This window comes from Typopeltis vanoorti, chromosome 7, assembly GCF_054136105.1.
Source record: "Typopeltis vanoorti isolate ZY-2024b chromosome 7, IOZ_Tvanoo_1.0, whole genome shotgun sequence".
In the NCBI taxonomy this organism is placed as follows: Eukaryota; Metazoa; Arthropoda; class Arachnida; order Uropygi; family Thelyphonidae; genus Typopeltis; species Typopeltis vanoorti.
In genome coordinates, this window is record NC_143555.1 from 38,120,820 (window position 1) to 38,136,976 (window position 16,157).

The 16,157-nt window shown below is 35.2% G+C and overlaps 1 protein-coding gene across 1 annotated transcript in view; it reads left to right on the plus strand.

Moving 5' to 3' along the window:
* Window positions 1-10,614: 10,614 nt before the first annotated feature.
* LOC150104598 (prolactin-releasing peptide receptor-like) overlaps window positions 10,615-16,157 on the plus strand; it is an 84,421-nt gene continuing 78,878 nt past the window's right edge. The window contains exon 1 of the mRNA XM_090395591.1: window positions 10,615-11,616. Coding sequence (XP_090251717.1) covers window positions 10,615-11,616 — 1,002 coding nt within the window. The remainder of the gene's footprint in view (window positions 11,617-16,157) is intronic.

Below are 16,157 nucleotides of genomic sequence, written 5' to 3' on the forward strand. Positions count from 1 at the left end.
TGTATATGTTGAATAGAGTGGGTTATAATATGACACCTTGAGGTACACCGTGTTTTACTTGTATACTCCGACTGTGACATGTACCTATTTTTGTTACTTGTGTTCTGTTTGAGAGGTAGTTCTTGAACCATGTACGTAGTGTTCCTCTTATTCCTATTGAGTATAGTTTGGTGAGTAGTATGTAATGTTCAAGTCTGTCAAATGTTTTGGTTAGGTCGAGCAGTATAAGGACGGCGTACTTGTTTTTGTCGAGAGCTTTGTTTATTGTGTCGGCGATGTCTTCTAATAAAGTAATGGTGCTTTTTGTTTTCTGAAAGCCGTATTTGTTTTTTGAGATGATGTTGTACTTCTCTAAATAGTTCTATAGTCTGGTATGTATTATTTTTTCTAAGATTTTTGAGATGACTGGTAGTGTAGCTATTGGTCTGTAGTTCTGAGTATCGTTTCTTTTGCCGTGTTTGTATATTGGCGTAATTACTGCAGTTTAGTTGTTGTGGAATAATGCGTCTGTCGAATATTATGTTCACGAGTTTCAAAAGTGTTGGATTTATTTGTTCAAAGTGTGTTATAAGGTCTGTGAATCTTATTTTGTCTATTTCTGGAGTGGTCTTTGGTTTTAGTTGTAGGATTGCTTCTTTCAGTTCCTGTTTTGTTACGGGTGGAAAATACATCGTTTGTTGTTGACTTTGTGTCGGTAGTTTTTTGTTGTTCGTTGGTAGTTTGTCTTTTTTGAATTGTGGAGATGTTGTTTGTGAAAGCATGGTTGAATGACTTGCTAGTTCCTCTTGGTTTGTGTCCTGACCGAAGCTTTATGCTATAAAATCTTGTGCTGAAGTTTTCTTTTTTCGGGTTACTAATTCGTTGAGTGTAGCCCATGTTTGCTTAATGTTGTCGTTATATTCCAAGAATTTTTGGAAGTAGTAGCGTCTTTTTGCCCTACGAATTTTTGTTGTTAGTTGAATTCTTGTGTTTTTGTATAAGGTTTGTAAATATGTGCTACTGGGTGACTTTTTAAGTTTTTCCATAGATTTTCTTTTACAGTAATAGTATTCAGTATGTCGTCATTTATCCATGGATTGTTGCCTGTTTGTCGCCTCGTTTGTGTGAGTTTTGTTGCTCTTTTTTATATTTCTGTGAACTTTAGTTGAAAATTCTCGTATAATGTTACAGGATCATTTATTTTAAGTAGGGAATTCCAGTTTGTATTTTTTACTTGGTTATCGACAATGCTCATTAGTATGATCGAGTTTTGTCGACTTTTGTGGTGGTGGGAGGGGGGATAGGAAACGTAATAAAACGAAGTTGAGACAAAGTAGTGATCGGAAATTTTTACATTAATTACTGATGATATATATGTATGGATGGGAGCCCGTATATTGATATGATCAATGCATGATTGTGTTAGTGAGTTATTGAATATTTCTTCTCTTGTTGGGGAGTTAATGGTAGGGTTTATGTTGTACTGACTTAGTATATCAAGATATCTATTAGTGGTTGAAGAAGCGTGGTCAAGAGTATTTATGTTAATGTCTACTATTAGGATGAGCCTGTGTGTTGTACCCGGTTCGATGCCGCTTAGCCATGTTTCTAACTCGTGAAGAAAACTGAGTGGATTATTATCTATCGGTCTGTATATTGTTTTTATTGTGTATTTGATACTATTGTGGCTATTTGTGAGTTCCAAAATTAGTGTTTCCGCATGTTCGAAGTGAGTTTGTTTTTTTGTCACATTGTATTTTTCTTTGATAAATGCCACAATGCCACCTCCACTTTTGTTTGGTCTGCATAAGTTGTAATTTTGATAATTATTTATGTTGTATGCGTAAATTTCTGTGTCGTTTATTGCAACTTCGGTCAGTATTAGCTCATTTATGTTTATCATGGTATAATTGAGCTGTGTTTTCAATGTAAGCCTGTGTTTTTTTTATACTTCTTATGTTTGTGTGTATGATTGTGAAGTTGGTGTTGGTGGAAATGTTGTCTGACCATTTCTTCAAAGAGTCAAAGACCTTGAAGTTTATGTTGTCTGACTGGATATGTTCGCCTATGTTTGCGATCTACATTATGTAGTTTTTAAATGAGTTCTAATCTTATTCTTAAGGATGTAAAGAGTTCATGTTTTATATTGGTAGGCTCTGTAAGTCGGATTCACTTGTAATTATGTATACTCGAGTGTTTTCATTCTTTCTCAAAAATATCTGGGAATTGTTTGTCCACAGGAACTTTTATTTTTTCTCTGATTTTGTCTTCCTTCCTTGGTATAGAAGACTTTTGAAGTATGGAGTCCAGTATTCCGTTATATAGATTGGTTTTGGGAGTTTCTTATCATTTAGGATCGCTGTTGTCGGCCTTGTTTTCTTGCTTGCTGTAAGAATGGAGTCTCTCAGATTTCTGTTGGTAAAACGAGCGATGATTGGTAGCGGTCTCTCTTTATTTGTTTGTGGGCCTCGGTTGATATAGGTGATATCTGTGGATGCTATTGGAATTCCAATTTTGCTGGCGATCAGTTGCATTATATTGCTTATGTCTTCTGTATTTTTTTTCGTTATTCCCTCAATTTGAAGTTCTTTATTCCTTTCTTTTTGTAGCATGTGTTCCATTTGACACTTGAGTATGTTAACTTCTTTCCGCAATTCTGGATTTTCGCGTTTCATATCGCGTTTCAATAATAATAATAATAATAATAATAATAATAATAATAATAATAATAATAATAATAATAATAATAATAATAATAATAATAATAATAATAATCGTTGGTAGTTCGTCTTTTTTGAATTGTGTGATATTGTTTGTGAAAACATGGTTGAATGAGTGTGCTAGTTCCTCTTGGTTTGTGTCCTGACCGAATCTTTTTGCAATAAAATCTTGTGTTGAAGTTTTCTTTTTTCGAGTTACTAATTTGTTGAGTGTAGCCCATATTTGATTACTATTGTCGTTATATTCCATGAATTTTTGGAAGTAGTAGCGTCTTTTTGCCCTACGGATTTTTGTTGTTAGTTGATTTCTTGTGCTTTTGTATAAGGTTTGTAAATGTTTGTTAGTGGGTGACTTTTTAAGTTTTTTCCATAGATTTTCTTTTACAATAATGCTATTTAGTATGTCGTCATATATCCGTGGATTGTTGTCTATTTGTCGCCTCATTTGTGTAGGCTTTGTTGCTTTTTTGTATATTTCTGTGAACTTTATTTGAAAATTCTCATATAATGTTACAGGATCATTTATTTTAAGTAGGGAATTCCAGTCTGTATTTTGTACATGGTTATCGACAATGTTCTTTAATGTGATCGAGTTTTGTCCCTTTTGTGATGGTAGGAGGTGGGGGGGGGGGGGTAGGTAACTTAATAAAACAAAGTTGAGCCAAAGTAGTGGTCGGCTATTTTGATATAAATTACTGATGATGCATGTGTATGGATGGGAGCCCGTATGCTGATATGATTAATGCATGATTGTGTTAGTGAGTTGTTGAGTATTTCTTCTCTTGTCTGGGAGTTAATGGTACGGTTTATGTTACTGACTTAGTATATCAAGGTATATGTTAATGGTTGAAGAAGCGTGGTCAAGGGTATTTATATTAATGTCTCTTATTAGGATGAGCGTAGTGTTGTACGTGGTTCGATGCCGCTTAGCCATACTTCTAACTCATGAAGAAAGCTTAGTAGATTATTATCTGGGGTACTGTATATTATGTTTATTGTGTATTTGATACTATTTTTGTGGCTATTTGGGTTTTTCAAAATTAGTGTTTTCGCATGTTCGAAATGAGTTTGTTTTCCAGTCACATTGTATTATTCTTTGATAAATATCAGGATGCCACCTCCTCTTTTGTTTGGGCTACATAAGTTGTAGGTTTGGTAATTGTTTATGTTGTATGCGTAAATTTCTGTGTCATTTATCGCAACTTCGGTCAGTATTAGCGCATCTATGTTTATCATGGTATAATTCAGCTGTGTTATCAATGTAAGCCAGTGTTTTCTTTATACATCTTATGTGTGTGTACGATAGTGAAGTTGGTATTGGTGGAAATGTTGTCTGACCATTTCTTCAAAGAGTCAAAGACTTGGAAGTTTATGTTGTCTGAATGGATATGTTCGCCTATGTTTGAGATCGCCATTATATAGTTTTTAAGTGATTTATAATGTTATTGTTAAGGAAGTGAAAAGTTAGTGTTTTATATTGGTAGGGTGTGTAAGTCGGATTCATTTGTAATTATGTATACTGTAGTGTTTTCGTTCTTTCTCATAAATATCTGGGATTTCGTTTCTCACAGAACGTGTAGTTTTTCTCTGTGTTTGTCTTCCTTGCTTGATATAAAAGAAGATTTTTGAAGTATGGAGTCCAGTGTCCCGTTATATAGATTGGTGTTGGGAGTTTCTTATCAGTTAGGATCGTTGTTAACAGTAATTCTAATAGTCGAAGCGCTGGTGGTACGAGCAGTGCCCCCCCCCCCAAATGCTCTATACGCCCTTTTTTTCTTAATAACTATAAACTGCTTTTAACAATAAAGAATTTTATGATGCCTGTCTTGTCTTAAAATGCGTTGATAAAACTGGCCTAGGGGCGCCACATATCTTCGAGCCCGCACTGCTGTGTACACTGAAATGCATCTAGAAAAAGCTACACATGACCAACCTTGGATACAATAACTCGACAGAACTTACCAAGACGTCGACGGACTCTAGACCAGAGACTAGTGTGCTTTGTATAGGGATTCCACTTTTACGAACAACATCATGTCTTTAATATGCCAACTAGTGTTCAAGTTTCCACGATGAAGCTGGAAGAACATTAATGTATTTGCGGTAAGCAGTAACTTAACTCAAATTGTTCATCTATCACTAGGTTACAAATCAACTGTCATCATGCAGACACTTTGACCTTTTCCTAAATAGTTTATCTTTCAAGCATACTGTAAAAGGTACCTGACACTAGCAACTCACGTTATGCCCTGGTCAAAGTTTTTCTTTCATTCCATACAAAGTTCACAGTTACCCTGAATTTCATATTCTTTGAACCTTCCTGTTTGACTGTGAACATTTGCTTCTATACAAGAAAAAAATGGGATAAATTACGAGATCTCTATTACTCTTTATAACAAGTTGTACTTTGCATTTTTCATAACTATTATTGGTCGGATAAAATATCATTCTATTCAAAAGTCTAAACCATTATGAAAACAACTGAGCGAAGTGAGTTCATTAAAATTCGGCATGACATCAGTGGCTTAAGTCAATTAAATTTTGTCGCAGAAGATTACCGCCTTTACATAACAAATTGACAAATCAGTATCTGATATCGAGATGATTAACTGCAGTGAAATCATCTCTTAAAGAAAAGAAAAAATGAAGAGGAAATTTAGTCACAACATCTTCCTTTCATAATCTAGCTGGTCCTATAATAACAACATAAGAAGATGTCTGGGAGTCCTGAAACTGAATGTCATTAAAGTTAGCAGTGTACTTCAAGGTCATAAAACTGGTTATATTACGGTATTACGGGAAGGAAGGAAGGAAGGAAGAAAATAGGCGGTGTTTATTTTTGTTCTTCTTCTTACCTAAGATTGTTTTATTAGTTGTGAGTGGAAAGCGGGATCATTTTCGTATCCCTTTGCATGGTGGGTTTTCTAACTTAGGAGGAGTGACTATTTTTGTTGATGGTGATTTCTTCAATAAACATTTTTTTAGAAGAGCATAAGTATATAAAACGGATTACACATTACTTTCCATTACGGATTACTTTCCAAAGTATTTTTAAGTTGCTTCTTTTTTTGTTGGTGTGGCACTTTTTATTTCTAGAAAAGTATATGGTGAGGAGGTGGTCATTTTGGATTTGAATGTTTATTTATTTATTTTATTTTTTGGAGGGTGAGAGAGAATGAGAGAGAGAGAGAGAGAGAGAGAGAGAGAGAGAGAGAGAGAGAGAGAGAGAGAGAGAGAGAGAGAGAGAGAGAGATTACAAAACACCAAGCGACATATACCTTTTTATATTTTTTTTAAAATCCCCAAATATAAAAGCACTATAATATGCAACTGGCAAAATTAAAAACAATCAAAATGTTCTATCATCTTTAAAAGAAAAGACAGAATTCAGCTAACTCCTTTTATTTCCTTATAGGGAGTAGGCAAGAGGCCGTCTACTCCCTATAAGGGAATAAAAGGCGTTAGCTGATTTTGATTTTTGATCTCTCATCGTTACTTGTCATAATTTCTAATCCTAAAATTACTGCACTGTGAATTTAAAATGCTTCCAAGTTCTTTTTCAAAGCTATAAGTGCACTCTCTCTCTCTCTCATGCCTGAAATTAAGAATGAAGAACTTCTGACACTGCTGTTTTTGAGATGAAATGAATGTTCACAAATGACATCTGTGAAACGTGACTAGAGGCTAACTTTCAGTTACCTGGCACTCCTTCTTTACGTATTACTCTTCATCGTCAATCACCACTTCATTATACAATTTTCGTGTTTGTCTGTACGTAGTGACTTTCTTTGTTTTCTTCTATGAGGATAATGACGTTAATATCTGAAAAATTTGTAATGGAGAAAATGCTGATTTTGTATTTACAGAAGGAAATCAAGATTTTCAGATTGCGATCATGTTTGTTTGGTATTATAGACGAAGCAACTAACGCTATGAGGCAAATGTGTTATGTGTATAGTGCACGTGTAGTGTACTTCAAGGTCATAAAACTGGTTATATTGGGGAATTATGGGAAGGAAGGAATAGTCACTCCTCTTCTGTTGGTTTGCCTGTTTTCTGAGGGATGATAGAGATTTGAGGTGATAGAGATTTTTAGCTACAGAGGATATTCTAAGCTCGAAACTCTCTGACATCGTATATTGGAGCTATTCAGAAATACCATCCTCAAGAGTTAAGACTGTGAAAGTGAACTTGAATTTTAAGGAGCTGAATTTGAGTTTTTGTCTTTTACACAAAGTAGGTGTGGTTGTGCAGATCGGAGATGGAAGTGTACATCGCTGAAATTGTCAAGACCAAATATTTCTACCTATTTTATGAATTAATTTGGGAACGACATGGAATAAACAGTAATGGATTCTATTTCAATTGCCAAGCACTGTCAGTCTTGCTAAATCCTAAATCTTCAAGGATTCATGATAAAATTATATCCATGAGTCAGAAATACATAACTAATAAGGTATCATTGAGTTTTATAAAAACTGAATTAGAAACATTTATGCAGATGTACATAAAAAAGCAATTTATATGCAAAATACTTGATCATGTTCATCACCATGTGTTCTAGGCAACTATTTAAGAATGGCGCTGGTTGGTAATCGTCAACAATCTTGATCACAATGGGAATTTTCTGAGTTCGATAAAGGGCTTATTATGGATGCCCGTGTGGCTGGAGCCACGATTTTGAAAACAAGAAAACTGTCTGGTTTCTCAAAAGATGAGATATATCAGGTGTTTAATCAGTGGAAAAATGATTCCCCTGATTGTCTAAGAGGCGCATCTCTGGTCTTAAGACAGTCTTTCAGGAACGAGACGTCTTCTGAGAAGGCTTGTGCGGACAGAACTTCCTTCGATATGCGTGTCCCTAAATGTTTAGAGACACTCCTATCACACAAGCATACTCAGGATAGGAGTGTCCGTATCATCAACTTATGCAACAGTTGACCGAAGTATTTAATGAAAGCTGTTTCCGACCCATATCTCACCGAACTATGAATAAGTAGTTGAAGAGGATTGGTATTGGCAGTCGCATGTACGGAGACTACAGCATTAAATAAAAGTTTCGAATTCAGTGGCCAGTATTTGTAGTTAAAAGGATTGTTCGTTACATATGCCAGTTACATTACTAAAAAACATCAATAAAAATTGAGAAAAAGAAATTAACATTGAATAGGTTATGCTAGTCAGATATAATCTATTTTGAACATGAGATTGCAAATAAAAATACCGTTTTGCTTCAATAAAAAAAATAAATCATTTAGAAATGTAAAATGCGTAGTACGTTGTGTGTGCTGTTAAGTGAAAAGTAGAGTTAAGTTAAGTATTTGATAAATAACAAATTAACTACTGAATAAATATATATTCAGTACTGTGTCTATGATTTTGATATATAAGTAACATTCTATTTTCATCTGTATCTGTGTATATCTCATCTAGATATCTCACCTAACACACGCTCATGATAGGAGTGTCCCTATCATGAGTGCGTGATGATAGTGACACACCTAACATGTATGTGCGCGCGCGCGTGTGTGTGTGTGTGTGTGTGTGTGTGAGAGAGAGAGAGAGAGAGAGAGAGAGATTGGAGTGTCTCTAAACATTTAGGGACACTCCTTTCGAACGTTGAATTTCTCAGATACGATAATAAATTCTTCATTATTTAGAGAACCACCATTAATAACAAATGACTAATGTTGATTTACTTTAATTCTGACATTACAGAGACGTAGCAAATTTTAATATAATTTTAGAGTTGGAATGCTCTCTGAGAACGCCAGAACTCTTTTGGTTCACTTCTTTTGACACCTTTCCGCCTTACCTTCAGAAGGAGGAAAGGAATTTCTGTGAAGGAGATGTAATTTGCTTTTGGTTTAATCAATAAAATCAATGGTTTCACTGCCATTGCTTTTATTGAAGCAATGAAGATTATGGATATTACATTTGTTGATGAATATGATATCTGGTTTTGTAGGATCGCTAGACTGACGTCGAGACGCATTACCATGGGGTTTTCAAAAATTCTCTGTCATTAATGTTATCATAAACGCATATTTTGTTTGTCATGGCAAGTAATACTTACAATGAAATGAAGTATGTTATTTTTCGACAAAGCAGACTAATATGAGAAATACATATACAAAATGATAGCCTGTAATAGCCGTGTCCCCATAGAAAGAGTCTTCATGTATTTCGCAAATTACTGACGCGAAAGCAAACTTACTTTGGTGTCAAATGTTTTGGAAAGCAGTTTGTATGAGGTGCGATAACCCGTTTTATTGCTCTTGTACAGGATATCATGGAAAATCACTCGCCTCCATAATGCTATCAGTATTGATTACATACGTTGGTTAGAAAGATCGACCTGGGTTTGAAATCCTATCTAGCCCTGAGCGGGACAGGTATATATGGTATTTTCTAGACTTTATAAATGTTCATTGCGAGAAATGCATAACAGAAACATATGTATCAGGTAATATGTAACTTTTAAATAACAGCTTCCAGGCTAGAGAGTTTTGCCCACTCTCTAATGAGAACCAATACATGAACCTGTCCGTAGAATTTAATGTGTTTTCTAGGCAGAAGTGCAACCAAGATTCATGAATACTGAAAAAAAAAACAGCTAAACCCCTCGAGATCATTACACCTCCTCCAACAAATATCACATTTCGGATGATACATTCTCTAGTAGTGTTTTTCAGTTGTCTTTAATCCCACAATTGCCCACTGATTGGAAAAAGATATAGAGTGATTTATCGCTTCGTATATGTTTCTCATTGCACTTTTCTTTCATATGTTTGGTCCATAGAGATGGACGTGTTTCACACAAGTGTAATCTACGCTTTTTATTGCTTGATGTTTCGATCATGTGTAGCGACTCTGCGTAGAAGAAGATTTCTATACTACTCTTTTATGAGAACATTTTACTCCTTTCTATTAGTGTTCCTGTGTATAATTATCGAATGATAAGTTGGCCAACATATTGGTGATCAAGTCTTATCAATAGTTTGGAAGGGTATGGCATCCTATAATAATAACGACATCTTTCGTTTGAAGCTTTATCTCCACGTTCTGTTAACAGATGTATACATTCTACTTTATGAGTACATAAGTTCTACTTTACATGATATTTTCAGACCTACAGATTTACATTCAAATCTATGAATATATCTGTTTAGCTTTATATAGCAGTGTAGGACTGATACGTATATTTCTAAACAAACATATTCCTCTCATATAACGATAGGAATATACATATGCACTGATAGGAATACTATCAGTGAACATATATATATATACATATATATATATATATATATATATATATATATATATATATAGAGAGAGAGAGAGAGAGAGAGAGAGAGAGAAATATTCATATCCATATCAGTATCATTTCGAAGCAGAGAATGCAAAACTGGATATCTTATTGCAACAGTGGATATCTTAATTTATTTTGGAAAATAATAGATTCAACAAAATATAACTTTTTTTTTCAACGCTACTGACACTTGACATATGAAAAGAACAAGATTTTTTGGCGCAGAAATTTCCCTTATATCATTGTGAAGTAAGGTTAATAGTAAAAAATATTTTTTTATATTGTCCAGTGGATACCTGAACATTAAAAATACCACATATCTTCGAACTAATAAGTATGTGGCTGTCTTTTATAATCCTGAATACTTCGGTCTTTCGATCAATGATGAATATGTTTAATATCTTCTATCTTCGTCCTAAACATGGTAAACGTAAATCAAAATGCGGAATATTTTGAGGTAACATGTAGTTCTACAGCAATCGTTTTTGTTATTTTTTGAATGATTAATTCGCAATAAAATAGTCACGTTTTAAAAAGGATACTTATAAAAATAAAAACACGCATACTTAGAATCATTCATGCTGCTGTGTAGCACCAGTGATGCCACTACATGGCAGCACTGTCGCTTCTCCTGCCGTTAAACTGTTAGTCTCTTGCTTGCTGGCTGCAGAATTTACTAAATCATATGCTGCACCGGTCTACGTTCAACGTAAATTTGGTTTCGTGGTAGTTGCTATCTTTACTCTTAGGAACTTGCGAAATTATGAAATTATTGCACGTTTACAGTCGATAATGCACAAAAGTATGAATGAAGACGACTTTAATCTCCGTTTTTCTATCGGTTCAGAGTTTAATGAAGTTACTGAAACATTCAACAGATCGCTAGATGTGCATTTTTCAAACGCCACTTATGAAGAAGAGCTTTACGATGTTCCTGTTGGAATTGTTGTTCTTCTTTCTTTCTGTTACGGTTCAATTTCTGTGGTAGATGTTATCGGAAATTCCTGTGTATTATGGATAATTAGCACAAGCAGACGGATGCAGACAGTGACTAATTTTTTCATTGCCAACTTAGCCTTCGCAGATATAATCATTGGCTTATTTTCAATACCTTTTCAATTTCAGGCTGCCTTACTGCAGCGTTGGGTATTACCAAAGTTTATGTGCGCGTTTTGTCCCTTCGTTCAGGTATTATCTGTGAACGTAAGTATATTTACCCTTACTGCTATAGCTCTAGACAGATATCGCGCTGTCATGCATCCACTTAAAGCTCGCACAAGCAAACTTCGAACGAAAATCGCTATACTTTTTATCTGGACTTTCTCAGCTCTAGCAAGTGTTCCATATGCTATTGCCTTACAGGTAGAGGTGGTTACATATCCGAAGGGATCAAACCATACCAAATTATTCTGTGACAACCTAGGACTTTCTCCTAATGTTTGGAAAACTTATAATCACATGCTAGTATCCCTTCAATATTTTATACCACTTTGTATTATAAGCTATGCCTACTGTAAGATGGGATTGCGACTGAGTAATACTACTACACCTGGGAATGCACAGCAGCAGAGGGACGCATCGATTTTAAAAAATAAGAAAAAGGTATGTTTATTTCACTACTGTTCATAAGAAATGTCTATTTTAGAAGTGTTCGTGAGATATAGATAGATAGAAAAATATATATTTAATAACTGCAGTATTTTGTGTTAATTTTTGAGCAACTTGATTCAATTCATACTATTTCATAGTATTTTAAATTTAATTTAATTTAAAGAGACTAGTTTTGTTTCTTTAAAATATCTTAAATGGAAATAGGCGAAAAGTAAGATCTAAACGTATTTTCTACATTAGATGCAAAATAAGTACTTTTTTATATTTCTATAAATCAGTGGATATTAAATCCAGAGTTATTTCAAAGCCGAATGCACAAACTATGAAAGTTTCGTACGAAATTTGACCAGTGCCCAAGCGTCCATATATTCGCCTCCTACTGATCCATTTTGATAAGTTTTCACTGGCCTTATAGCTCTTTCGAACTGGTTGGTTCTCCTCAGGGACCAGGCAGAAACTTTAAGAAAGCAAAAATTCTCGTTCAGTATTAAGGAACTCGAACTGTCCGAAAGGTGTATTTTTCGTAAGGAGCGAACTCTTGGTCGGTGCGTAAAATATTTACTAAAATAAAGAGCCAAAAGGCTTCATTTTGGCGATGGAAAACTGTATAATTCAACTGGATATTAAATCCTGCATTATTTCAAAACCGAATGAAGAAGAGAGTTTTGTACTAAATTTGACCAGAGAGATCACGGGAATATCAACAGAAGGCGAATATATGGACGCTTGGGCAAAGCGGTTATGTTACCTATAAGGTCCGCACTAGGGCAACTCGTAAATGCCGGCGAGTGTATTCCTGTAAGATCTCTAGTCAAATTTCGTACAAAACTCTCATATTTCTGGTGGGAAGGTTGCATCTGAATGTCGAAGTCTTATTCGATGAACAACCCTCGAACAATACCTGAAGCATAATATCGGATATTATACGGTCGAAACGTGTCTGTGCATCTAGTAAGTCATTCAGAACAGAGGGGTGTACCTCTATAGATCAATAGAACGAAGTATTTTGTAGAATTTATAGTAGATCCAAAAGTGATTCATCCAAAACATCAGATTTTTTCCCAGCCTTCAATGGTTAAGTAACATTTATTGGATGCAAGCTCTAGACGTAGTCGTCAATGATTAGGCATAAATATGTGTACCATTACTAGGCGCCTACTTCGGATGCCTGGACTCCATTGTCAGCAGATTATTATTTTTTTTTTTTTTTGTCGTGGGATCATGCAAAGCGAAAATCCTGTGCACCTGAGCATCATTTAGGCCATCATTAGCCAGGCGGCTACTGTTCTGAGTCACCGTATGCTTCGACTCTTGGAACACCTTAAGTACTACACTCCCCGACAACGGTCCATAATGCAGCTTTCTGGATACGGCCACCCTTTAACCAGCAGAAAGAGAGGGGAGGGGCAGACATAATATAGTACTTCCACAAGTCTATGTGTACACCTTAGTTGATTCGGCAGTAATACCAAATTATGACCAAACGTTTTGACAAGAAAATGACCGTAGGTAATGATAACTGTCAATTTTTCTCCTACAGTCCTTTCCCACTTTTATTTATTTATGTGTTTATTATTATTATTTACATAACTTAAGTGGATATTAAATCCAACATCATTTCAAAGCAGAATACAGAAACTGTAAAAATTTCGTGCAGAAAGTATAAAAGTTTCGTGCGAACAGTGACCAGAGAGCTTGCGGGAATACACCACCGCCATGCTACGAGTTGCCCTAGCCTAACCTAATAGGAAAAGCGCCCGTATATTGCCTTCTATTGGTCCGTTTTGATAGCTTTCACTTGAAACCTATCAAATGAAAGGTTTAAAGGTTTTGATAGGTTTCAAGTGAAACCTATCAAATGAAAGGTTTAAAGGTTTTGATAGGTTTCAAGTGAAACCTATCAAAATGGACCAATAGAAGGCAATATACGAACGCTTTTAGCGCTCGTGCCTTTCCTATTAGGTTCAGCTAGGGCAACTCGCAATATGGAGACGGTGTATTCCAGAAAGTATTTTGGTCAATTTTCGGACGAGACTTTTATAGTTTCTATATTCGGCTTTGAAATGATGTTGGAATCAACCTAATAATGCTGATTATTAGGTTGCTTCGTTTACTGCAAAAAGAAAAATATCTGGTAGTGTACGAACTTTGGAACTATAGTAATAAAAGGCGAATCTCGCATATACAATTGTTTCAGTATTCTTTTTCTATTGCAGTTTTACCACTGTGCACTTCACAGATGTTTTCTTGATTTCATGGCTGTTGAATAATTCTCAATTTTTACAACACTTTTGCTTTGTTTTAAATCTTCTTCTTCCTTTACGTTAGGCCTATTGGCCTCTTACGGTTACGTGTTAGGCTTCGTGGCCTCTTACGATTCAAAACCGGAAATCCCACTGAAATAGATCGGTCAATACTATTCAGGAGTATCTTATGTCTGTAGATGTGTGCGTTCAAGGGCCGGTTTACCTGTTCTGGGGGACAAAAAACCCGAAATATTGGGTGAAAAAGCCCCTTACCTCTGTTTGAGAGCGGTTAACTCACCTTTCGTCGAACGAGACCATATAAAGGTTACTCACGTCACTGACGGGAATCGAACCCAGGTCTTTCCGACCGAAGCGTTTCTTCTGTATTGACTAAGCTTCGGAGGCTCTGCTTTGTTTTAAATAAAAGCTGCTATTCAAATAGAATGTAGAAAGAGCGCCAGTAGAAGCAATAACGAAGACCTATTTTGTTCTGTAAACAAAAACAAACGGAAATGGTGTGGAACGGTGAAGGAATGGTGAACTGCTGTTGCTTGTATTTTTTCAGATTTACAGTACTACTGATGACAGTTTCGATGAGCAGAATGGAAAATTGAGGTAGCAGAAGTAATATGTGGTATAATGATCTGGTATTATTCTCCTGGAGAGTAGGATAAATGGGACACGCAGGTGAATTATACCGCATTAATGAATCTAATTACTCTCTTGTGCATAGTGACTTTAGAAAGTTTTATGACATTCCACACTCAAAACAGCGCTCTTTTCATTATTCCTTTTGGTAAAAAGTATTCAGTTGACATGAACAAATTCGCCTTTTTTATAGATATAGAAATTATTGAGAGATTATAGAACGCAGGAATGAAAGAGAAAAATTATTAGATGCTAATGAGGGGATATGGTTCTGTAAATAGAAGTTGGAAGTTATACCAAGAAGAGATATTCAGATCTGAGATCTGTATTGAAAGCAACAGTATCAAGAGATATTCTTTTCAATTTACTCCCCACTACGCAAGCTTTGTTTATTCTTGATTATCTATTTCTATAAATAATTCGCCCACTTCCATAAACAGTTTGCCGAAATAGCTGAAAAGTTTTATTTGTTATAAGTACATTACATTTTTTTTTATTTTGCAAATTTCCTCATCTTTAACATTTTATTACTAATTTTAATATCAAATTAAATACACTCGTTTTTCCTTTTATTTAGAGAAGACTGAAGACTTGTATATTGCTTTTATTTAAGAGAATAAGATCATCTCCAGTTTTGATAGCAGGTTTAACAATCCGATGATAGTCACGCTGTCATTCCAATTAGCTCAATTTTAATGCTCAATACTCACTCAACATTATTTTCTTTTTCTAGATTTGATTTAGACAAGTAACGATGTAGTTTTAGTGTTAACATTTATGATTTTCTTTAATCTTCTTACATCGTTAAAAAGAACAAACTGGCAAATTGCTAGGTGTTCTAACTAAAAGAAAGAAAGTTAGTAATTGAGTTTCTAACAATATGACAAGATTCTGACAGTCTCTCTGTGAATTTAGAGAAATTGCAGCAGAAAAAAGGAAAGTTTCACCGTTTATCTCTTCCTCTCAAATAAAGACAAAGTGACGGATGCTGTTTATAGCATTTCTAATCAAATATGTTTTTTTTTTTAATTTCAAATTACAGTTTGAGAAACAGTAGTGTTCTTTCTTCTTATATAGGAAGGGAGAGAGAGAGAGAGAGAGAGAGAGAGAGAGAGAGAGAGAGAGAGAGAGAGAGAGAGAGAGAGAGATTCTTACTATTAAGAAGCACGAATTGATTTTGGCCTTTCGTGATCAGCGAAGTCGCTATTCCATAACTGCGAAAGAAGACCGAGGAACGGTGAGCGGAGCAACAAAATGAGAGCTCAACACAGTAGCAGCAGACGTAATGCTAGACTCACGGATTTATTCACTTGTGGTCGGTATAAGAGAAATGATACAATATCTCTCTTTCAAGACAGAAAAAGTATCTTTAAAGTTTTAAGCAAAATATGTTTCAAGGGTCACGTCCCTACAATTGTTTATGCTCAACTAGCACTTATTCCACAGACATAAATCCAAATCAATTTCAAATTAGGGAGATAAACGTGTGCTGTGAGGTAATGGCCGTTCGTGGGTGGTTGACGCACGAACGGCCATTTCCTCATACCTCACACCTAAAAATACAAATAGTGAAAGTAATCGACACTGCTCATTCATGTCGATCCTCTCCATAACAAATATAGGAGTGCCTCAAGGCTC